Here is a 25,448-nt window from a genome sequence, read left to right as displayed (position 1 = left end):
GTACTGGGCTACACAGCCCAGCTAAGGAGCCCAGGGATCGGACTCTCCTCCCTTTTTTTTTTTTTTTTTTTTGTCCCTTGGCTTAGGGGACATGCCGCCGGACGGGTCTGATCGCTGTGGCCGTTTATTTTCTTTTTCCCCTCTATGAGGCTCTCCCTCCCTCCCACCTCCGTGTACACAATTGGAACAGACGACGATCCATCATGTTCCACCTCTCAAAGGCATCAGCCTATGAGAGGACGGCAATCCCCGGGCCAATCGGAGGCCAGGGATCGCCGATCTCCTACAGCGCTGCCAGGGGCCGCAGCGCTGTACACTTGTAAACAAAGGGGATTTCTTTTCCCTTTCGTTTACAAACAGCCTGCTAGCCGCGATTGGCGGCTAGCAGGCTAATCACGGAACTCCGTTCCATAAAGTGGCAGGGAACGATCGCGCGCGGCTGTTACCTGGGAAACTGCAGCCCCAGGACTTGGCGTTAGGGGGTCCTGGGGCTGCCGCCGTGGTCGCGCCTGTTGGCGTGAGGTGGTCTTTAAGTAGTTAACATAGTGCCCCTTATTTGATAGCAGCTTCATTATTTTTGCATCTATTGCACTTGTGAGATTTTTGGATGCTTGAATTTCTTTGAAATATGTCAGGATAGCCTCCCAGAGCTGCTGTTTGGATGTAAACTGCCTCACACTCTCATATCTTTTGATTGAGGATGCTCCAAAGGTTCTCAGTATGAGGTCAAGTAAGAATGGGGGCCAAACCATGAGTTTCTCTTCTTTTTTATGCTGAAAGCAGCCAATGCAGAGGTATTCCTTGCGGCATGAGATGGTACATTGTCATGCATGAAGATGATTTTATCATGGAAGAAAGTGATCAATCAGAAACTCCACACACTTTTCAGAGGTCATTTTTACACCTTCAGGAACCCTAAAGGGGCCATAGAGCTCTCTACCCATGATTCCAGCCCAAAACATTACTCCACCTCCTTGCTGACGTCCATCCTTTTGGGCCATCCAGGGTTTCATGGCACTCAACAGTAACTGAAGGTGCATACACACATCAGACTATAGTCTTTGGAAAATGAAAGATCACAGACCAAACTTACCACCCTTCATGTAGTATGAGAGCCATGCTCTACACAGTCTTTTCTATGGAGCTGAACTCCCCATCAGATAGAAATCTTTGCAAGATGCTGCACACACAGATGCTGTACAGACACAAAAGATCAGTAGCTGCAAAAGATCTGTTCCTGCCAAAAATCCATTCCTGCAAATTGCAATGATAGTCTATGAGATCTGCAGGTCATCATACACACATGATTTAACTGACATTCTGATACTGATCTTTTGTGTCTGTACAGCATCTGTGTGTGCAGAATCTTGCAAAGATTTCTATCTGATGGGGAGTTCAGCGCCATAGAAAAGACTGTGTAGTAGAGTATGGCTCTCATACTACATGAAGGGTGGTAAGATTGGTCTGTGATCTTTCATTTTCCAAAGACTATAGTCTGATGTGTGTATGAGCCTTAAGACTTTGAAAATGTGTCATGTAATTCTCGGCCCACTGCAGCCATTTCTGCTTGTGAGCATTGGTTAGGGGTGGCCAAATAGAAGCTTTATGCATAACTGCAACCCTCTGGAGGATCCTGCACCCTGATGCTTGTGGGACTCCAAAGGCACCGGCAGCTCAAAATACCTTCAATGTTAAGCAAACTGCACCTGCCCCTGATATTTCCTGAAACATAAACCAAAAAGTACCAAAAATCAAACTGAAAATAAATAAAGAGACATTAGAAATTAAAGTCCCAACTCGTTGAGTTTTCGTTACCACATGTCCACTTAAATATATTGGTCTGAAATGTGACAGCGCTCCTCTTGAAGTGATCTGTGAGTTAAAAAATACTGCACATAGTGCATTACTGTTATAATAGATTTGCAACACCATGCTGCCACCCTCTCGTGCAATGTGAATCACTGTGCTCCACTCCGTGGTTGAAATCCACAAACACCCTGTTAAACTAGCAGTTTACCAAATGGACACCACCTCAGATTCCAGGTGGGTCTAGCACATAGGTTTAATACCAACAGATTCCACTACTCCGGTTTTCAAAAGTATAAATCCAGCATTTATTCCATAGGTTCCATATACAGTGGTTTGCAAAAGTATTCAGCCCCCTTGGCGGTTTCCACATTTTGTCATATTACTGGCACAAACAAATACATTTTATTGGAATTCCATGTGAAAGATCAATACAAAGTGGTGTACACGTGAGAATTGGAACGAAAATCATACATGATTCCAAACATTTTTTTTACAAATAACTGCAAAGTGGGGTGTGCGTAATTATTCAGCCCCCTTTGGTCTGAGTGCAGTCAGTTGCCCATAGACATTGGCTGATGAGTGCTAATGACTAAATAGAGTGCACCTGTGTGTAATCTAATGTCAGTACAAATACAGATGCTCTGTGACGGCCTCATAGGTTGTCTAAGAGAATATTGGGAGCAACAACACCATGAAGTCCAAAGAACACACCAGACAGGTCAGGGATAAAGTTATTGAGAAATTGGGCTACAAAAAGATTTCCAAAGCCTTGAACATCCCACGGAGCACTGTTCAAGCGATCATTCAGAAATGGAAGGAGTATGGCACAACCGTAAACCTACCAAGACAAGGCTGTCCACCTAAACTCACAGGCCGAATAAGGAGAGCGCTAATCAGAAATGCAGTCAAGAGGCCCATGGTGACTCTGGACGAGCTGCAGAGATCTACAACTCAGGTGGAGGAATCTATCCATAGGACAACTATTAGTTGTGCACTGCACAAAGTTGGCCTTTATGGAAGAGTGGCAAGAAGAAAGCCATTGTTAACAGAAAAGCATAAGAAGTCCCGTTTGCTGTGTCCTCCACATGGCTTGTGGCAAACTGCAAACACGTGGAAGAAGGTGCTCTGGTCAGATGAGACCAAAATGAGGTGCTCTGGTCAGATGAGACCAAACTTTTTGGCCAAAATGCAAAACGCTATGCGTGGCAGAAAACTAACACTGCACATCACTCTGAACACACCATCCCTACTGTCAAATATGGTGGTGGCAGCATCATGCTCTGGGGGTGCTTCTCTTCAGCAGGGACAGGGAAGCTGGTCAGAGTTGATGGGAAGATGGATGGAGCCAAATTCAGGGCAATCTTGGAAGAAAACCTCTTGGAGTCTGCAAAAGACTTGAGACTGGGGCGGACGTTCACTTTCCAGCAGGACAACGACCCTAAATATAAAGCCAGGGCAACAATGGAATGGTTTAAAACAAAACATATCCATGTGTTAGAATGGCCCAGTCAAAGTCCAGATCTAAATCTAATCCAGAATCTGTGGCAAGATCTGAAAACTGCTGTTCTCAAACGCTGTCCATCTAATCTGACTGAGCTGGAGCTGTTTTGCAAAGAATGGACAAGGATTTCAGTCTCTAGATGTGCAAAGCTGGTACCTTGAAAGACTGGCAGCTGTAATTGCAGCAAAAGGTGGTTCTACAAAGTATTGACTCAGGGGGCTGAATAATTACGCACACCCCACTTTGCAGTTATTTATTTGTAAAAAATGTTTGGAATCATGTATGATTTTCGTTCCACTTCTCACGTGTACACCACTTTGTATTGGTCTTTCACGTGGAATTCCAATAAAATTGATTCAGGTTTGTGTCAGTAATATGACAAAATGTGGAAAACTTCAAGCGGGCCGAATACTTTTGCAAACCACTGTACAAACAAAATAGAACACCGCGTAATCCAGTTTTAGCAATCCGCAATTTTGGCCTGCACACTCGCTTGATCTAGACTAATATATAGCCTATCGGGCCTGACAACCCAGCGGTATCCCTCTGTGATGCAATGCTGGCATCCCGTGCTTCCGCTTCATAGGTATTCCTTGATCGGCGAATCTCCTGCTGCCCAGTGACTTCAGACGCACCTGGCTCCGCCCTACGCGTTTCGTCCTAGGGACTCATCGGGCTGACATCACAGGAGCAGCTGCCGTCTTGTAGTGCTGAGCTCCTCCTACGTTCAGTGTATGCGTGCAGCGTATCTATGTGTATTTCCTTATTAGATGGACCGCAACGTCCTCTCGTGCGCCTTCATGCGTACCAAGTTACGTGTGTCGCCCACGATTGGGGGATATATTTACTCGCCGCATAGCGCCTCTCTAATTTGTCTGGTTTAAAGCTACAACTGGTAAGTGCCATGTAGTGTCCCTTTAATAGTATACAGATCTTGTAAGGTGCATATTAAAGCCACATAGGCATAACAATTGCATTCTAAAATCCTTAACATCGCACTTAAACTTTATTTTCTAAATTGCTTCAGCATACTTCCGCTTACATCATCTCGAGCTGAAATTCAGCTTGTCTAATACAGTATTGTCATAACTGATGTATGGGACAGATGTCATATATCCCCCTTGGGAATACCAGTGAGCTGCATTCATTCCATGGCATTTCTTGTTAATGAATGAAACTAGCAATAAAACTAAAATTGAACTTAAAAATAAATGTGACACCTAAAATGTATATGGGATGCTTTGCACTCCCTTGTGGCAGCCCATCCAATCTGATGGCATCTCAAAAAGTAAAGTTAAAATTAAAAATGTCACATTGGATGTCGGTGATATTTGTACAAATTCCGGTGGGTTGTCCTAATGCCCCTGTTTACATAATGCAGGCTCAAACCCTGCCTTCCACAGGGGGAGAATCCTGTATGTCTTACTCCTTGTTATATCCTAACCGGTGTCTAACATGCTCATGACCCCCAACATGTGTAAGCCAGATCACAGGATTCTCACAAACATGCAGTGTTAGTCACAATCTGTTGTCCTAGTATATCAAACATCATTGGTTATGAATCAGTTTAAGTCAGACTCTACATTCAATCCTCCTGGTACAAGGGTTTTCATGTTGAAAATCCACCTTCCCTCAGCTTGGGAAATGTCCCTAACCAGACTGGACACCTCCACTGCCATAAATCTTAAGCCTACTGGATCATTGTTATAACCTAAAGTGATTGGACACATTGTGACTTCAGGCCTTTGATTATGTTGGCCACATATTCTCCAATTCTTTTATGTAATTTGAGTCGTTCTTCCTACATACTCTAAATTGCATGGGCACCATAGCACATAGATGACCCCTTTTGTGTGGCACATGATGCATTGCCTTACTTGGTGTTGATATCCAGTGTTTCTAGCCACAAAACTATCTCCCCTTAGTGGTTATGGGGGGTCCTGAAAACTGGACACCAGTTTGGATTTTAAATTGGGTGCCTTTTTGTATATGAATCCCTTTACCCACAAACCTATTGATCAGAGTCTGGCTCTACATCCGTACAATTTCGTCTTGATTCTCATCAGTTGGCCCTTAGGGATGTAAAGCCACCTTCTGTGGTGGCAACTGTCCCTAGGTATATAACCATCCTTGTCGGTGGATTTGAAAAAAAGTTTGTGACCAGCTAATTTTTTTTTTCTTTCATTATGGTCAAATCTATTTGGATTCTAGACTACTCATCACAGTTTAGGGCCCCTAAAATGCCAGGGCAGTATAGGAACCCCACAAGTGACCCCATTTTAGAAAGAAGACACCCCAAAGTATTCGGTTAGGAGTATGGTGAGTTCATAGAATTTTTTTTTTCTAACAAGTTAGCGGAAAATGACACTTATTGAAAAAAACAAAAACAATACAAATCAATTTCCGCTAACTTGTGACAAAAAAATAAAATCTATGAACTCATCATACACCTAACAGAATACCTTGGGGTGTCTTCTTTCTAAAATGGGGTCACTTGTGGGGTTCCTATACTGCCCTGGCATTTTAGGGGCCCAAAACCGTGAGGAATAGTCTTGAACCCAAATGTCTCAGAATGACCTGTGAAAACCCAAAGGTACTCATTGGACTTTAGGCCCCTTAGCACAGTTAGGCTGCAAAAAAGTGTCACATGTAGTATCGCCATACTCAGGAGAAGTAGTATAATGTGTTCTGTGGTGTATTTTTACATATAACCATGGTGGGTGGGAGAAATAGCTCTGTAAATGACACATTTTTGATATTTTTTTTTTTTACACACAATTGTCCATTTACAGAGAGATTTCTCCCACCCAGCATGCGTATGTATAAAAATACACCACAAAACACATTATACTACTACTCCTGAGTACGGCGATACCACGTGTGACACTTTTTTGCAGCCTAGGTGCGCTAATGGGCCCAACGTCCTATTCACAGGTCATTTTGAGGCATTTGTTTTCTAGACTACTCCTCACGGTTTAGGGCCCCTAAAATGCCAGGGCAGTATAGGAACCCCACAAGTGATCCCATTTTAGAAAGAAGACACCCCAAGGTATTCTGTTAGGAGTATGGTGAGTTCATAGAAGATTTTATTTTTTGTCACAAGTTAGTGAAAAATGACACTTTGTGAAAAAAACAAAAATCAATTTCCGCTAACTTTTGACAAAAAATAAATTCTATGAACTTGTCATACACCTAACAGAATACCTTGGGGTGTCTTTTCTAAAATGGGTCACTTGTGGTGTTCCTATACTGCCCTGGCATTTTACGGGCCCAAAACCGTGAGTAGTCTGGAAACCAAATGTCTCAAAATGTCTGTTCAGGGGTATAAGCATCTGCAAATTTTGATGACAGGTGGTTTATGAGGGGGCAAATTTTGTGGAATCGGTCATAAGCAGGGTGGCCTCTTAGATGACAGGTTGTATTGGGCCTGATCTGATGGATAGGAGTGCTAGGGGGGTGACAGGAGGTGATTGATGGGTGTCTCAGGGGGTGGTTAGAGGGTAAAATAGATGCAATCAATGCACTGGGGAGGTGATCGGAAGGGGGTCTGAGGGGGATCTGAGGGTTTGGCCGAGTGATCAGGAGCCCACACGGGGAAAATTAGGGCCTGATCTGATGGGTAGGTGTGCTAGGGGATGACAGGTGGTGAGAGGAGGTGATTGATGGGTGTCTCAAGGTGTGATTAGAGGGGGGAAATAGATGCAAGCAATGCACTGGCGAGGTAATTAGGGCTGGGGTCTGAGGGCGTTCTGAGGGTGTGGGCGGGTGATTGGGTGCCCTAGGGGCAGATAGGGGTCTAATCTGATGGGTATCAGTGACAGGGGCTGATTGATGGGTGATTAGATGGCAGAACAGATGTAAACCATGCACTTTGGAGGTGATCTGAGGGTAGGTCTGGGGCAATCTGATGGTGTGGGTGATCAGATGCCCGTAAGAGGCAGGTTAGGGTCTGATCTGATAAGTGGCAGTGACAGGTGGTGATTGACGGGTGATTGACAGGTAATTACAGGGGAAAATGGATGTATACAGTACACAGGGGGGGGGGGGGAGTCTGAGGTCGTTCTGAGGGTGTGGGTGATTGAGTGCCCTAGGGGCAGATAGGGGTTTAATCTGATGGGTAGCAGTGACAGTGGGTGATTGATGTGTAATTAGTGGGTGTTTAGAGGAGGAGAGAACAGATGTAAACACTGCACTTGGGAGGTGATCTGATGTCGGATCTGCGGGCGATCTGATGGTGTGGGTGGGTGATCAGATTTCCCGCAAGGGGCAGGTTAGGGGCTGATTGATGGGTGGCAGTGACAGGGGGTGATTGATGGGTGACAGGGGGTGATTGACAGGTGATCAGTGGGTTATTACAGGGAAGAACAGATGTAAATAATGCACTGGCGAATTGATAAGGTGGGGGGGGGTCTGAGGGCAATCTGAGTGTGTGGGTGGGTGATTGGGTGCCCGCAAGGGGCAGATTAGGGTGTAATCTGATGGGTAACAGTGACAGGTAGTGATAGGGGGTGATTGATGGGTAATTAGTGGGTGTTTAGGAGAGAACAGATGTAAACACTGCACTTGGGAGGTGATCTGATGTCGGATCTGCGGGCGATCTATTGGTGTGGGTGATCAGATTGCCCGCAAGGGGCAGGTTGGGGGCTGATTGATGGGTGGCAGTGACAGGGGTGATTGACAGGTGATCAGTGGGTTATTACAGGGGTGATAGAGGCATACAGTACACGGGGGGGGGGGGGTCTGGGGAGAATCTGAGGGGCAGGGGGTGATCAGGAGGGAGCAGGGGGCAGTTTAGGGTTAAAAAAATAGCGTTGACAGGGAGTGATTCATGGGTGATTAGGGGGGGTGACTGGGTGCAAACAGTCTGGGAGGTGGGAAATCAGTGTGCTTGGGTGCAGACTAGGGTGGCTGCAGCCTGCCCTGGTGGTCCCTCGGACACTGGGACCACCAGGCCAGGAGACAGACTGTATGATAGGCTTTGTATACATTACAAAGCTTATTATACATATTGCATGCGGCGATCCGGGTGCTAGTAATCCGCCGGCGCTTCCGAACGGCCGGCGGGTTACAGCCTGAGGGGGCGGAGCCAGTCGTTGGCGGCTGATCGCGTCACGAATAGCGCAATCGCCGCATAACCACGCCCGCCACCGCCGATGGGCGTATTGCGGTCGTTTGGGCCCAGCCCTTGCCGCCGCCCATCGGCTTAAGACGGTCTTGCAAGTGGTTAAGCTATGTTCTGTTTTATTTGTTTTTTATATGGAACCTATGGAATAAATGCTGGATTTATACTTTGGAAAACCGTAGCAGTGGAATCTGTTGGTATTAAACCTATGTGCTAGACCAGGCATGGGTAAACTTGGCCCTCCAGGTGTTAAGGAACTACAAATCTCACAATGCATTGCAGGAGTCTGACAGCCACAGTCATGACTCATAAAGGCAAATGCATTGCGGGATTTGTAGTTCCTTAACTTCCCTGGCGGGGAGGCACCGCTCAGGCCCCGCTGGGCCGATTTGCATAATTTTTTTTTTTTACTTTACTAGCTGCGTACAGTGCCCGATGGCCGCCGATCCGCCACTATACGCATCGCCGCAGCCGCCCCCCCCCCCCTCCCTTAGACCCCGTGCGCTGCCTGGCCAATCAGTGCCAGGCAGCGCCGTGGGGTGGATCGGAGTCCCCTTTGACGTCATGACGTCGGTGACGTCATCCTGCCCCGTCGCCATGGCGACGGGGGAAACCCTACAAGAGATCCCGTTCTTTGAACGGGATCTCTTGATCTCCGATCGCCCTCGGCGATCGGAGGGGCTGGGGGATGCTGCTGAGCAGCGGCTATCATGTAGCGAGATCTCGTCTCGCTACATGAAAAAAAAAAAAAATTAAAAAAAAAAACGTATTTGCTGCCCCCTGGCGGATTTTGACAAACCGCCAGGAGGGTTAACAGCTGGAGGGCCAAGTTAGCCCCTGCCTGTGCTAGACGCACCTGGAGTCTGAGATGGTGTCCATCTGGTAAGCTGCTAGTTTAACAGGGTGTTTGTGGAATTCAACCACTGGGTGGTGTATAGTGATTCACATTGCACGAGAGGGTGACTGCATGGTGTTGCAAATCATGTGACAGTAATGCACTATGTGTAGTATTTTTTAACTTGCAGAACACTTCAAGAGGAGCGCTGTCACTTATTAGACCAATAGCTTAAAATACCTGTTCCTGCTTTGTAATGGTGTTTTAGCAGCTACTCTCTTAAAAGGATACCCGGGGTGACATGGAGATACACATGTGTATGTACAGTGCTTACCACACAAATAACTATGCTGTGTTTTTTCTCTTTCTCTGCCTGAAAGAGTTAAATATAAGGTATGTAAGTGGCGGACTCAGTCCTGACTCAGGGCTGGTGCACACCAAGCGGGTTTTCTTGCGTTTTTACAGCCGCTTGCGGCTGTGGAAACGTGTGGGTAATGTATTTCAATGGGGTGGTTCACACCAGAGCGGGAGGAGTTTTGCTGAAACGCATACTCCCGGGCTGAGACATTTTTTTGGGGATTTCAGAGAAGTTTCTGCCTCCAATGTAAAGTATAGGAAAACCGCAAACCACTCTGAAAACCGCCAGTTCAGAGCGGTTTTGCAGGCGTTTTTGTTACAGAAGCTGTTCAGTAACAGCTTTACTGTAATATATGAAATCTACTACATCAAAAACACTAGGTGAAACGCTTCATAAAAAAAGAAAGGGTTTCAAAAACCGCTAGCGTTTTGCGGATCTGCTAGCGGTTTTTGGTGTGCACCGGGCCTCAGACAGTAAATTACTACAGTGTGACCCTCATTGATAAATTCCCCTTTTTATCTCGAAAGCCAGTTTCTGCTAGGAAAGGGTTTTATAGTTGAATTTAGCAGTGAGGGTAACACTAGTCACTTCCTGTCTGAGTCAGCCACTTGTCTATGATGTCTATCTCATGTCACTTCAGATGTCCTTTAAAGAGAGTCTGAAGCATCTCCCCCACCCCCCCTTCCCCCAGGAAAAAAAAAATGTACTGCAGTCTTTACAATCAACGGCATACCTGAAACGCCGCATCCCTGCAGCTGAACTCTAAATATCCCCGAAATCCCTGGGGGAAGGGCTCTTTCCGGGTAGAGGCAGAGCTTTGGGTAGTAGCAATCTGTACAGATCTCTGCCTCTACCCACCCCTCTGGTAATCAGAGCAGATTTAGCGGACTGGAGGCAGAGCTACAGCCCAAAGCTCTGCCTTCCCTGGGCAGCAATCCAAGTCGTGGATTTTTGCCCTGAGATTTCAGGGGTTTTAATGGAGAGTTCAGCCATGGGGATGCCGTATTTCAGGTATGGCATTACTTCTAAAGAGGACTGTAAAGTAAAGTTTTTTTGGGGACACTTCAATAATCTCTTTAATCCAATGTATTTCTCTAGCAGAAACCTTCATTTTGCCTTTATCTGCACAAATGTGTGTGCTTTAAGTCTGCCTCAAATCTTTTAACTGTATTATAACGCTTGCGTTTTTATTTCTCATATTGCTTGAAAATGGTGGTCTGCTTAATGTGTAACACTCTTGTAAAATAGTTTCTTTTAATTGGGCTCACCTGGCAAACTAGGTGTCAGAGATTAAATTTCAGTGACCGAAAGAGCCCTGAGGCACAATAGTATTTGAGTTTACTTATTAAACAAAAAAAAAAGACATTTAAATGTAATTTACATAATAATTTGGAACACAAGGCAGATTGAGACTATTTTGTCTTGGACTTTGGTTTAAGCAAATATGTCACTTTCTTCACCAATCAATCAATGCCTGGGCACGTGTAGTTAACCAATTTGTTCATGTCTGTACTGAAAATGACTAAACTGATTGTCCAGAGGTACTGCCTGTTCCACCTTCAGTGACTATCCTCAAAACTACAGCAGGCAGGTAAAGGGAACCTAAACCGAAAGAGATGGCGGTTTCCTTTTAAACCATACCAATTGCCTGGCAGCCCTGCGGAACTCTTTCACTGCAGTAGTGGTTGAATCACAGACCTGAAACAAGCATACAGCTAATCTAGTCTGACTTCAGTCAAAGCACCTTATCTGCATGCTTGTTCAGGGGCTGTGGCTAAAAGTATTAGAGACCTGATCAGCAGTAGAGTCAGGCAACTGTTATTTTAAAAGGAAAAAATCCATATCTTTCTCAGTTTAGGTTCCTTTTAAGCTAGGTACACACGAGATAAGTCTTTGGAAAATGGAGGAATATTACCACCTCCATGTAGTATGAGAGCATAAACTATGAAAGCCTTTTGCAGGAACTGATCTTTTTGCATGTGTACAGCATCTTTATAAAGCCCAAACACTAGAGGTTTCAAAAGCTCTTCCCAATGTAATGCTATGGGTTTTTTTTTTTTTTTTTTTACAAAACCTCATTGCTCCAGTGTGCACAGACACATAGGATAACATTAGCAGCAGATTTAAAAACTCAAAACGCTCAGAAAAACGTGTCTGGAGTGCACCAGGCCTATTAACCTGAGGACACCCATCATATAAGAATCTTTGCAAAGGTATTTAACTGTTGCAGGTTTGAAAGACTGATTTTTATAAAGATGCTGTACACATGCAAAAAGATCAGTTCCTGCAAAAGGCTTTCATAGTTTATGATAGCTTGTCAGAGCTGGCTGTGTTTATCTCTATAGTGTCAGTCTGCTGCTCTCCCTGCCTCCTGCAGAACTCCAGTCCCCGCCTGCATCCCTTCCCTCCCTGCTGATTGGAGGGAAGGGATGGGGGAAGGGACCAGAGCTATGCAGGAGGCGGGGGAGCAGCCGAGACTGACACTACAGATGTAAACACAGCCTCACAGTATGGCTGTGATTTATGAGGGATTGCAGAGTGCAGGGGGACCTTAGTGGGGTTTGGGATAGCAACAGAGGCTGGGCTGTATAGGCAGATCCAGCCTCTGTATGCAGATAACATTCTTTAAACACACCTCGGGTTCTCTTTAAGTAGGTAAAGTAAAGCATACAGTCAATGAAAAGTATCCTTTCCTGTACCCTGTAATGTGTGCATTTAGAGGTAACCCACTGCAGCAGTGCATTATCATAATACATTACCATGCAATGCTGATGTCGCACTGTGAACATCGCATAGACTTTATATTGCAGTGCGTTAAGCTGCATTATACAATTTTATAACACAGCTCCACAATGTCCCACTGTTAACCTAGTTTGAGACATAAATATCTTGTCTTGGTCTTTAGTGAATTATTTTTTTTTTTTTTTTTTACACAAATTTTACCTGCAAATTTGATCTTTCACAGATTTAGTTTGCGTGTACCCAATTAAGGGCTCGTTCACACTACGACCTGGTGCACACCAGAGGAGTTTTTCTGAGCGTTTTGAGTTTTTAAATCTGCTGCTAATGTTATCCTATGTGTCTGTGCACACTGGAGCAATGAGGTTTTGTAAAAAACCCCATAGCATTACATTGGGGAGAGCTTTTAGAGGTTTCAAAAGCTCTTCCCAATATAATGCTATGGTTTTTTTTTACAAAACCTCATTGCTCCAGTGTGCACAGACACATAGGATAACATTAGCAGCAGATTTAAAAACTCAAAACGCTCAGAAAAACTCCTCTGGTGTGCACCAGGCCTAAGAGAGCTTTTTAAAGAGTCACTGAAGTCTCAAGTAAAACATCGTTTTATTTAAAAAATGTGTTTAACCACTTCAGCCCTCACCCGTTTTCACTTTTGCGTCTGAGCAATGTTCACCTCCCATTCATTAGCCTATAACTTTATCACTACTTATCACAATGAACTGATCTATATCTTGTTTTTTCCGCCACCAATTAGGCTTTCTTTGGGTGGTATATTTTGCTAAGAGCTACCTTACTGTAAATGCATTTTAACAGTAAGAAAAATGGAAAAAAATGCATTATTTCTCAGTTGTCAGCTATTATAGTTTTAAAATAATACATGCCTCCATAATTAAAACCCACATATTGTATTTGCCCATTTGTCCCGGTTATTACACAGTTTAAATGATGTCCTTATCACAATGTATGGCGACAATATATTTGGAAATAAAAGTGCATTTTTCCCGTTTTGCAGCCATCACTATTTACAAGCTTATAAAAAAAAATATATATATTTCATCTTTACATAGATATTTAAAAAGTTTAGACCCTTAGGTAAAACTTTGTATTGTAATTTTTTTTAATTAAACATTTAATTTGGGTATTTTTGGGAGTGTAGGATGTAAATAGTAATTTTTTTAATGTAGATGTAGTTTTACTTTTTGGCCACAAGATGGCAACTTTAGATTTGTTCACATGACGTCACTAAGCGTAACATGTACGCTTGGGGGGGTGGTAGGAGGCAGAAAAAGCAAGGCTTCCGAGAGAAGCTGTCGCTTTTTCTGCGGGGGAGAGGAATCAGTGATCGGGCACCATGGCCCGATTCATTGATTCCTGGGCTAACGATCCGCGGCCGGGAGCACGTGTGCACATGCGCAATCGGCCGCGGGAGCGCACAGGGCCTCCTAGACGTAGCTCCACGTCCAGGTGGACAAGTGGTTAATATGCTAGCCCTACCTAAACCGCTGCATTCCTACCGCTGTAATCTATCTATATCCCCCGTAACTCCCACCTACTTCTCCCCCGCTGCTATAGGAGGCAGAGCTATGAGCCGCAGCTCTGCCTTCTTATGCGTCAATCAGCCACGTATCTCCACCTCTCCCCCGCCCCTCTCAGTGAAGGAAGGGAGAGGCGGCGATCCAGGCTGATGGACACGCTGAGAAGCAGAGCTGCGGCTCATAGCTCTGCCTCTCAAAGAAGCGCTGCCCGGATTGCCCCCCTGGGAAGTTTGGGGGGGATTTAGACAGATTACAGTGGCAGGAATACAGCGGTTTAGGTAGGGCAAACTATTAAACACTTTTTTTAAATAAAAAGATGTTTTTCTTAAGACTTCAGCGTCTCTTTAAGTGCTTTGTAATTTTAAAGGCTCTTGCTAATATTATCCTATGTGAGTGTTCCTACTGGAGCGATGAGATTTTGTAAATATCCCCCATAGCATTGTATTAGAAAGAGCTTATAAAATCTCTAGCATTTAAAAAGCTCTTGTAGTGTGAATCAGCCCTTAGTATTCTAAATCTCATACTACATGTTAGTGGTAAAATCGACCAGCCATCTGCAGATTAAAAATTGGATGTGTGTATGGACCTTTCGGCTGAGTTCCCAATACTAGTTACATATGTTTTTGTTAACTCCACTCAGTACAGGAATCAGATCCTATTGTTAAAAAGATCCACTTCCACTGGGTGCACATAAACAATTAGCCTATGAGAACGGATAGTATCAATTCTCACTAGACTGGTTGGCACATCCGCTTTGATTACCACCAGGCAAATACATGTCTCTTCTGCTGCCTCTCCCCGCTTGTTCCCAGTAAACAGATCAGTGCCAGGCAGAAGCATGGGAATCCCCACTGAATTGTAAAAGACTAATGGGAATCCTCAGCCACAGGGATGACTCTTGTTGATTCATGGTTAACCAATGAAAAATCTCCCTGCTGCTAGAGAGAATTGGTCTATTGTAATCCTATGGGGAGCCCCTATGCTGCTGCCAGCCTCTGGTCTGTTTACCGGGACTGAGCAGGGAACATGTATCAATGATCAATACGGAATGGATGCAAAACAACTTAGTGCTAAGAATATCCTGCCCAGGCTCAAGTTGTGATGTTCTGCATAGTTGCCATTTGTGTACCAGGTCTAATAGGTTATGCTAAAATGCTACATTCCTCAGTACACTCCCCTTAACTTCTAAAGGACCGCGTCACACCGATCTGCATGAATGCGGTGGCAGCCCCAGGACTGCCCAATTGGAGTTAAGTACTGGGGCGGGATTTTGCAGGAGATTGCATGCGCATCTCCGCTTGAATGACAGAGCTCAGCTCAGTCATCAGTCTCCCAGCAGTGATCATCGTGTTTGATGGCGAAATCTCCGTCTATTTACTGTGTACAGCGTCCCACTGAGTGTCAGGAACATCTGCTGTCATAGGCTGATCCCTGTAATTGGCTGGTGGGGGGGATGGAGGGGTGTTTTTTTAAAACACATTCTGGGAGCCATCACAGCCCACCAACAGAAAGCTCTGTGGGTGGGCAGAAAAGGGAGGGAGGGAGGGGGGGGGGGAGAAGAATTACTTGTGTGCTGAGCTGTACAGCCCTGCAGTGGCCTAATTTGTGAAAAATAGCCTGTCACTAGAGGGTGTAGGCCCGTGGTCCTTAAGTGGTTAAAATACTAGACCTTAAAAATGATCACACAAAACGAGGAAATCATAGATTTTTGTTTTGCTTCAAACCAAATTTATATACAGGTGTATGCAAAATGTATATAAAAATGACAATCAAATATAATTCAGCATCAGGAACTGGAAAGGAAATCACAAACATTAATAGCCCTTCTGTCTCTCCTGGAGGATGAAACATCATGCCACTTCTTAGGCAAATATTTTACACTACTGAGTCAGGAAGAGAATTGACGTGCAAATAAGGCTTTGAAGTACTGCATATAAATATGGCATTTATTGTAAGAAATAACTAAATTTTCCACATGGTCTTTCTGCATAAGTTGGGTACTATACCTCAAAAGCATTCCCTCTGAGCCTACTAGCTGGAGTTCTACCCAAAATGCCTGCTAGCTCAAAAGCTGTGAAAGATGCAAAGAACAAGGAGATAAAAGTAGTTGCCAGCAGGCACCACACCAAATCCCTGCTGCATGTGACAACTGAAACCCCACTGGTTGCTCTTACTGATCCATTTTAGCTCAACATTTTCTATGCATCAGACTTGATCCATCACTCTTCTGTAATCCTGAAGGTCCTTTTGATGTGAAAGAAAAAAAAAGTGTTGTCTTACTTGAGCTAATAAGCTGAATGTGACATGCCCACAGGGTAGGGTAACCAATCACACTTCAAAACCACAGTTCAAGTCATGAAGCCAGTAGATACATATAGCATCTACATGCTATATATATAAGCATCTCCAATAAAACAGATTGATGGCTCTATGGAGGTGAGGGCAAGCCCATTCTGTGTCTGAAGGATGCATTAGTGTCCACCATTCATGTGAGGACACCAGGAGAAGATTGTTTAGTCTCATTATGTGTTTGATTCTCGGGTCTCTATGCTGTTGCCTCTAACACAGATTGGCTTTGAGGTTTGCTTTGGAACTCTTCAATTTATTTGTGGAAACAGCAGCTTGCTTTATAGGTGTTCCTGCTAGTTCATGCAGGTTTGCCCCAAAGCTATTCATTTTTTTTTCTATGCTGAATTAAAATACTTGGAGAGGAAAAATATCCTCTTACAAGCAGATAACAAAATGTGTCTAAACATTTGTCATGCATCATGGAACCCTGTGCTACTAAGGGCCACTGATGAGTGGATTATATATAGAGTATGATATTACCATGCAATAAACCAGTGCAGGTACTGCTCTGGCCAGGTCCTAAAGCTATGGGTATGTATATTACAGCACCAATTAGATTTTTACAATGGAAACCCAATGGAGTATTGGTAAATTGTGGCTTTGCAAAACTGAGCAGGTATTTTTTTTTTATGGCCTAGCACAATTCCTTCTGATCCCCTCACTGGTATACCTTGTTCTCAATGCCTAATTTTACCCCACCCAGTGTTAAAGTTTTGGGGGAGGTTAGGGGTCTGGAAAAGGTTAACATCTTCTGATACTCAGCCTTTACCTTACAATCCTAACAAGTGAGCATAACCTCCCTCTACCTTTCCCATATTCTTAGCCTGCCCCCAACTGCCCCCCCCCCCCAGTACTGATTGAAAGGACTGGTGAGCAGCAGTTTGGCCCTACTATCCCTTCTAGAGAACTGACTGCAAAGAAATGTGACTTCCACACAGCAGTGGTGGTCATGTGATCACTGACTGGTCATTAAAAAAAAAAAGGTAAACGTATAGCGGATTTTAAGTATCAATTATCATATATAAGCAGGTTACATAGTTACATGTGATGGAGATGTTCGTGTAATAGCATATAAAAAAGGTAGTCAGGGAATTTAAAAGCAATTTTTTTTTTTTAAATTTCTTTTTGGCTTTCCTACTCTAACAAAAATGAAGTCACCCTCTGACAAGGTCTAGGGCAACTTTTTTCCTTATTCATTTTCTAGACTAGCAGAACACCAGTATCAATTGTGGGGCTTCCCAACTATGCATCTTTTCAGGTCAAAGTACTCTTCTTTTTTTTTTTTTTTGTGTAGATAACCGGGATTACACTTTGCACTGAACAGACCTCATCAGACCCCTCACTGTGCAAATAAAATGTTTCCCTGTCTTTTATAATAAAGTTGTTAGGAGAAAAAGTAAATGGAATAAGGGCCCTTGTCCATTATGGAACTGTTTCTAACCGCTCTTTTCTCCTAAGCGATATTTCACACATTAGGAATAAAAGGTGTTTTAAGACACCAGCGAGCAAGAAAATAATCTTGCTATTACTTTTTGGTACTTTTTCAATTGAAGAGTGCTAAGAAGTCATTTTAAACAAAAAGACGAAAAATGATCAAGGAGAAAACACTGGTGAGAAATGTGAATTGAATAAAGGGCCAAAGAGTCTATATTTGAGCAAACAGCCCCAACCCAAGTGAAAAGTGGTGATATACCAGAAGAGGAATGCAGACACACTAACCGTAACACTGTCTAAATCTGGGGTGTCAGACAAATACAAAATGGGCCTAAATTGAGCTCTGGGACCATGCCGCAGGCCAACCTTAATATTTAGTGTCCGCCTCTCTCCTTTATAAAATTCTCTGGTGTCTAAAAGCCCCCCCTCCATTCCCTATACAGTTCCCTGATGTTTAGTGGTCCCCTCCTTCCCCTATACAGGTCCCTGGTGTCTAGTGGCTCCCTTCCCTCTCCTACACAGTTCCCTGGTGTCTAGTGCTGTCACCCTCCCCGTATGGCTTCCCTGGTGATCTAGGGCAGTGATGGCTAACCTTGGCACTCCAGATGTGGTGGAACTACAAGTCCCATGAGGCATTGCAATATTCTGACAACTCTAAGTATAACTCAGGGAGGCAGAGGCATGATGGGATTTGCAGTTTTGTCACAGCTGGGGTGCCAAGATTAGCCATCACCGATCTAGGGCTTACCCTCCAGTATAGCTTATCTGGTAATCTAGAGTGAGCTATACATAATGCAAAGTGGGGAAACCACCTGGGGACCAAATCTGATGGCTCTGAGGGCCAGATTCAGCCCACAGGCCAGAGTTTGACATGTATGGTCTAGATCAAGTTACTCACTTCAGCCCACAGGAGGGGTGCTTTAAATCTTATTGCAATGCCAGGTGCTTGTTAGAGTGCCCATAAACTATTGCAGCAACCGTTTTCAGAACCTTTAGCCATTCATGGAGGTTTGGCAAATCCCCAGTTAATCAGTGTATGAGAGCTCCATGAGATAATCTTCCCTGAGATCCGCTGCACCACTCACCCACTCTTGCCATAGATGCTCACTGTTACAGCCACAGGCGTTCCCTTGGTATTCCATTCTTCAGCATGTATAATAAATCAAACATTTAAATGCAGCTACATCCATCTTTATGGAGGAACACAAGGCATGTTTAGAATATTTTACAAATACTTTTGTTTACTGTGCTGCTTCCAAGCTGCATATAAAGGCAAAGCAAGGACTGCGTATGAAGAAATACTTTTTACCTGAGTGACACATTATGGGGTGGAATATACACGGGATCTCAACTGCAAAAAACTATTTTCAGAAAATAGGAGGAGGATTTGTGTTCATCAGCACATACACCTTTATATAGTAAAATAAATATATTTTATATGGTACTTTCATCAGCTCCTAAAGTTGTACTTCAGATGTATGGTGGCCATATATGGTACAATAAAACGTTCGATTATCCCGTCTATTTGATCTAAATGATCGGATCGAATGAAAGTTGAAAATGTTTTTTTTCGATCAAGAAATTCGAACGATTAGCCCGTTTTTCGAGAAAAATCAGATCGGACATGCTGGAAAAATCTTTATATTCGATCTAACGGAATAATCAAACTAAATTATCTAATCGAAAAAAAAAATGAAAAATTGTACCATGTATGGCCACCCTTAGACTAACTGGCATTTATAAAAGAGTGGACAGTAAACAGACTGCAATAGCAAAATAGAACGTGTAACCTGTCCAGCGTGAGCTGATCTGCAGTAGTGTAATAGGGCTGATTGCCAATGTCCCAGCAGCATTGCACACGTCACATTGAGTGCACTGAACACTGAAGTCCAAACTCATCAAGTGCCACACAGTGGTCCTCCTAATCTATACTGTAACCAATCCCAGCATGTGATGAAACCGTTAGTAAAGTCCAGCCCAGTTAAAGGTTGAACCTCCTCATCTGATGCAGCACATGTATAGTCTCCTAATTATATCTTCACTTGCTCTGGTTAAGGAACATCTTCGAAAAATCTTCCAGCTCGTCTTCAAGTTGGACAGCTCGGTTCCTAAAAAAACAAAACAAACATTTTTAATAAATCTGAATAGATTTATTCACAATTCTGTATGGTCGTTACTTCTAGACAGTAAAGAGAACAGCTTGAAAAGTATACCTGTTAGCATGTAACCCTTTACAACTCTGTGCCAGACTGTGCCAAACATTGGCATTTTCTAGTATAGGTCCAATGTCGTTAGGGGAACTGTTGCCTCGCTTGTACGCTGGCGGGGCCCCTGCATGGCTGCTGGTCCTGGGTTGCCTCCTTGCTCTAGTGTGAGGCGGTAGAGACCCTCCAAGATCCCCACCGCTCAGCACCATAATCACCTACAACCTCCCCCACACAGCAGAAAAAAAAAAAGTGCTGGGGGTGGGGGGCAGATGTGAGTGATAAAATACATTAGAATGGGTTAAACCAGTGAAAACAAACACACCAAGCTTTCTAGTGTATTTTCCTGCTGAATAGCTGGAATCTATTCCTGGTTAACCTGCCACTCGCTTATTGGCTCATTCACAATGGTGGAAAGCAGTGGCTGTGCATTACTGCAGCACAAGACTACTGCACTGTGTGCAGTACAACTCTCACCCCCTGTGACAATCCAGCCCCACGATCCCGTCTAATCTGCTCCCGTTAGCGTACGCAGGAAGTACGGTGAGCAGATGGACAACAAAGACCGGTTGCTGGATCGTCAGGGGAAGGAGGTTAATGTGACAGAGCGTGCCAATCCCGTCTAATCTGCTCCCGTTACCATACGCAGGAAGTACAGTGAGCAGACTGACAATAGAGATTGGTCGCGCAGCTGCAGACAATACGTAATGTGACAATCCCTCAACAATCCCATATTACTAGGCCATGCAGGTCTCATGCACTAGAGACTTCTGGAGGCAAATTCATTGTGTGCGTAGTAAACGGTTTGGCTCGGTTGGAGGTGCCCACACATGTACAATCCTGATTGTATGTACAATCTGTAAACTAAAAATATAGATTTTGCGCTGTAAATCGTGTAATCTCACTGCCACCACTCTTGTTTTCTGTGGGAGGAAAGAGACTCCCGCTATCATAATACGGTAGCCAGCCCAATCATGTTCGACATGCTCCAGTCACCATTCGGGGGAAAGTCACTTCCGAAGCCTTAAAGACTATGAGCAATGTGATGTTTAAAGAAAGGTTACTGGGTCCATATATGATGCAATCTCGAATTGTATGTCCAATCAAGAAACTAAGGTTATCGATTTCGCACAGGAAATCAGGTACTAGCTAATCCTAGAAGGAAGAAACGGTTATTTACAGCCTAGTTAGCAAATCAACAATTTATAAGAAAATCATAAAACAATGTGGTAGTATGACTGACTTTTCAGAGGGCAGATTCGTTGAAGCAGCAATCAGATGACCAGAACAGGCACAAGACTAAACGATAAACTTGTTAGTTTTTATTCTAAAACTACATACACAGCCTAATTTAGCCCACAGATAGATATACCTGTCCGGCAGAACAGATTGGTTTGATAGAAAGAGAATAGAGATGAAAAGAAACAGAATGTCTTTAATGTACAGTTCAAATACCGTTATTGGTAGTTCATGCGACAAAGTCCAGAATGGCCGATTGCCATGCGGCCTGAGGCCTTTGTGAAAAATAATCCAAGATGGAGGTTTTGGCCCGTGTCCCTGCGGGCTGGTCGATTTGATGTTAATTCGACATCAGATTAAAGGTGAAGGACCGTGGACAATGTGGGCCCAGTTAAGTTATACCCCTCACTTCAGCAAGGAGGAGTTAGGGGCGGGAATCACACACCTCTTTGGAACATGAGATGTGCCAGCCCCTTCTCACAGACACAAGACTATATCTGAATCATGATAGGTGTGCTAATCTTCAAAACCATACCAGTTATGTTAAACCATTTTTAGGCTGATCAGAATTTACCGATAACAATGATATCAAACTTGAGGGGTCAGACCCCTGGGGTATTAAAGGTTTACTTTAAAACAGTCTTACTTCAGTTCTGGGAGTCCGATTGGTGAGGAAACCTCTCAGCCCCAGCGTCACGGAAGTCCAATAAACTCTGAATTTGAAGGACCTGGTATTTTTGTAACCCCAGAAATATTACCAATATAGTAGTTTATGGAATATTAACGGTTACAGTAGGGTCATCTGCTCTCTGTGCCCAGCCAGCTGGGAGAGGATTCTCCTTTGATCTTCTAGCTGAGGGAACCCTGAGAGACCCCCTGCGTTTGGCTTTGGCTCTTTTCAAATACGGGACTGTGGAGACCAAGTCTGGAGGAGAGTAGTGTATGCTTGAGATTTCTCTCTCTGTGCCTGGTGGGTGTCCTGGACCCAAGCAATATCTCAAGATTCTTTCTTTGGGAAAGGAAGCCATTTGATGCACCTAGTGATTACAGGAGTATCTGACTTGCCCAAGGGTCATTAGCATGATGTTGCTACATTTTACCAGTGAGAGGAACTGTGTTAACCCCTGGCTTCCCTGATCTTTTTATAAACCAAGCCTTTACCTATCTGCTGTCACTTTAATAGTGGCTACAGGGAATATTTTATAAGGCTCTAACTACTTTATTAGGACGAATAAAAGTTTGTCACACCCCCTACACTACATTAGGTCATGCTGTGAATTTATGCCCATCAACATCCTTCCCTCACTGAGCTTCAATAGCACAGTTACCATTGCATCTGACATGCATTGCATGAGCCACTGGCATGCACTGGATGTGTGGCAGTCAGTGTAAGGTACACATTGTGTGTGATACTGCATGCAGTAGAGTGAGAGAAGCCTAGTATATTTTTGGTAGCTGAAGGACGTGCTACTGTGTGTATTTACAATCAGCTCTAGATTCCTTAAAATATGGCCACATGCCTGCCTATCCTTCAGCTGCTGCAGTATGGAGTTTCTAGCTTGTCAATGATTCCCTCTGTGCTTCATACATAATGGGCTCGATTCACAAAACTTCTCATAAATTACTTATTTATCACCTAATTGATAAAAAACCCTTTCAGCACATTTTACAAGCAAAATAAATCACTCAAAGTGCGTTGTTCCCAATTACCATTTCAATATTTCTTTTCTTGCCTTAATTTTATTATATTTTTGGTCTTTGGGAGCTTAAAAAATGTAACATAGATAAGGTGAAAACAAGAGGAAAAAATTTGTGAATTATGCCCAACGTAGCAAACCACATGTGAATCACTCATGGCTGGATGGATTATCCGTTTGTATTATAAATAAGCTGAAAAGAGCAGAACAATTGCTGCCTAATTTCCACACCACTACATAATGAGTGAATGGCAGCAGCAGCAATCACACTCCCAACCTGACAGTCTATGTTCGGCCTCGTTCACATTGCCTTCGTTGCCGTCCGTATTTCGGCAATGTGTGCAGGAGGCAGACACGCATGAACATCAGAAGTGCATAGACTGCACTGTCTGATGTTCACATTCCATGCATCGCAGACCAGATCAGTGCACGAACGCATGTGGCACACACTTTTTTGCAAAACACGCGGCTGACCTGTTCACTACAAGTGAATGGGATCAGCCACGCAGCGCATACAAACGCAGATTGTGTGTGATTGTACGCATTTTGTTCTGATCGCACGGCCATCTGCGTATTATTCTGCGAACGGGGCCTTAAGCCTCGTACACATGGCTGACTTAAGTCAGCTGAGGTGGCCGATAACAATTGCCTCAGGCGTCAGAGCTGTGTATAGCACCAGACGACCTGACACCCAACTCGCAAGCAATGCGCCGGACAGACTTATTCAACCCCGGCGATGCTGATCCCATTGTTCGCGCTGCATCCCCGCCTGTCATGTATATGCTGCTAGTCGTGCCTCTGTTGTCCCGCCGGCTCTCCGCGCAGCAACACAGTTCTCTCGGCATGCCCTCAAAGTACATCTCTGTAAGATTTTGTTTAGACACTGCCCACCAGATTGTTACACGTGGCCAGTATTTAATCCAATGTGTAACCAAAACATTTCTGAACTACTAAGGGAAAATGGTTGCAGGCTAATTAGTGGGAAATTAAAATGTTGTTCAATGTAGCTGTTAAATACCCACACTTTATGGCAAGGTCAACACCCTCTTACCTCCATAGAGCCCAGAGACAGCAGTGATACTCATTGCATACTTACTGAATCTTCCTGGAGAGTAGTGATCATGTAGTTCCTCAGCATGTAGCTATTAGGACCGTTGTCTGATCAGAGCCCAGGGGCATAACAATAGATCCTGCAAGGTATGCCTCCGCAGGGGGGCCCAGAAGCCACAGGGGGCCCGTGGGGGGGGGGAAAGTTTGAGAGACTGACAGCTAAGGGCATGGAGTGAAAAAACGTATTCTGCTCTCGCACCATTGTTATATTGACTTCATGTGTCCACCACACAGATAAGGACTCATACACACTTTGGAATTTGTACACTGTCCCTGCTCCCTAGGATTCGTAAAAAACATCTGTCTCACACTGCAGCTAAGTTCTGATGACTATGTACAACCTAACAAACAAAGGAGTCACATTTTGAAAAAAAGTTGTAGTCATCCTAGATTCTTATCTCACACCGGCTAATGACCTTATGGCCTCTAATTACTTTTACAACACAATGGAGTGGAGATTGAGGTTTTACTGTTGCTGCTTCATTGAGAGCTTGTTGTCTCAATAAAGTCCAAGATCCCTAATGGCCCATACACACGGGCTACAACTGTCGCCGCAAACACGTGACACGCGCACGTTGCGGCGACAGTTGCCCTGTGTGTATGAGGCGCGCACCTCGCAATGTCGCCGGAGACAGCAGTTGCCGTGCGATTGGAAAGTTCAATTGCACGGCAACTTTTGTTGCCGCAACTGTCGCTAGTCCGCCGTGTACAGCTACCCACTCACTGCAGACGGAGTTTCCGGCGTGGGGCCAAACCTTCTACGACAGCTTCCGCCGCGTCTCTGCCTTTAGGCAGAGATGAGTAGACTGCTGTCGCACAGGCAGAGCGGTCGCCGAGCTGTCGCGCATGCGTCCCGTGTGCTAGCGACAGCTACAACGGTCCCCCGTGTGTACCCAGCATTACAGTATCAATCAGTGACATTCTGAATGTTTTGCCAAAGTTACAGTGAATGATTACTATATCTTATGTTCAGCATGTCGTTGTTCCTCCATATAGCATGTGCTCTCATGTAGTAAAATACAGCTGTGTATGTATGTACTGGGAGCAGAGCTGCAATGAGGGACTTGTCAGATGCAAGGGGCTGCAGGAAGCCCCGTGTAAGTAGATCTGGGGGTAGCATAGATTGCCTGACGTTTCCTTTAAGTCTAGGTGTTTTTATCTGCATGGGGAAAACACATTGGTCCTCAGTTTTCCTGTGCAGAAAGCAAGGGGGGTGGGGGGCCCCATCCAAAGTTTTGCAGGGGGGCCCAGTGATGTCTAGTTACGCCCCGTCAGAGCCCTACCTCTAATTCAGATAAATGAGCCATGCATTATTAGAAGATGATGCAAATCACTTTGTGCATAAAAGTGGCAGAGGCTGAAAAGCCCCCCCCCCCCCCAAAGGACTTCAACAAGAAGACTTCTGGAATGGGAGGCAGGACTGCTGTGTATGGGCGGGTAGCCCAGCAATTCAATTTGGGCCAGGATCTGGGATTTCAGCATTGATGCAATCAATTTTACCATTCAGATGAAA

At 44.3% G+C, this 25,448-nt stretch overlaps 1 protein-coding gene across 1 annotated transcript in view; it reads right to left on the bottom strand.

The window, feature by feature from the left end:
- Positions 1–15,607: 15,607 nt before the first annotated feature.
- The window catches only part of MFN1 (mitofusin 1), a 65,967-nt gene continuing 56,126 nt past the window's right edge, over positions 15,608–25,448 (bottom strand). The window contains exon 18 of the mRNA XM_068281059.1: positions 15,608–19,793. Within this exon, the coding sequence (XP_068137160.1) occupies positions 19,724–19,793 (70 nt within the window). The 3' untranslated portion in view covers positions 15,608–19,723. The remainder of the gene's footprint in view (positions 19,794–25,448) is intronic.

This window comes from Hyperolius riggenbachi, chromosome 4 (assembly GCF_040937935.1).
Source record: "Hyperolius riggenbachi isolate aHypRig1 chromosome 4, aHypRig1.pri, whole genome shotgun sequence".
In the NCBI taxonomy this organism is placed as follows: domain Eukaryota; kingdom Metazoa; phylum Chordata; class Amphibia; order Anura; family Hyperoliidae; genus Hyperolius; species Hyperolius riggenbachi.
This window is presented reverse-complemented; position numbering and strand designations above follow the sequence as displayed.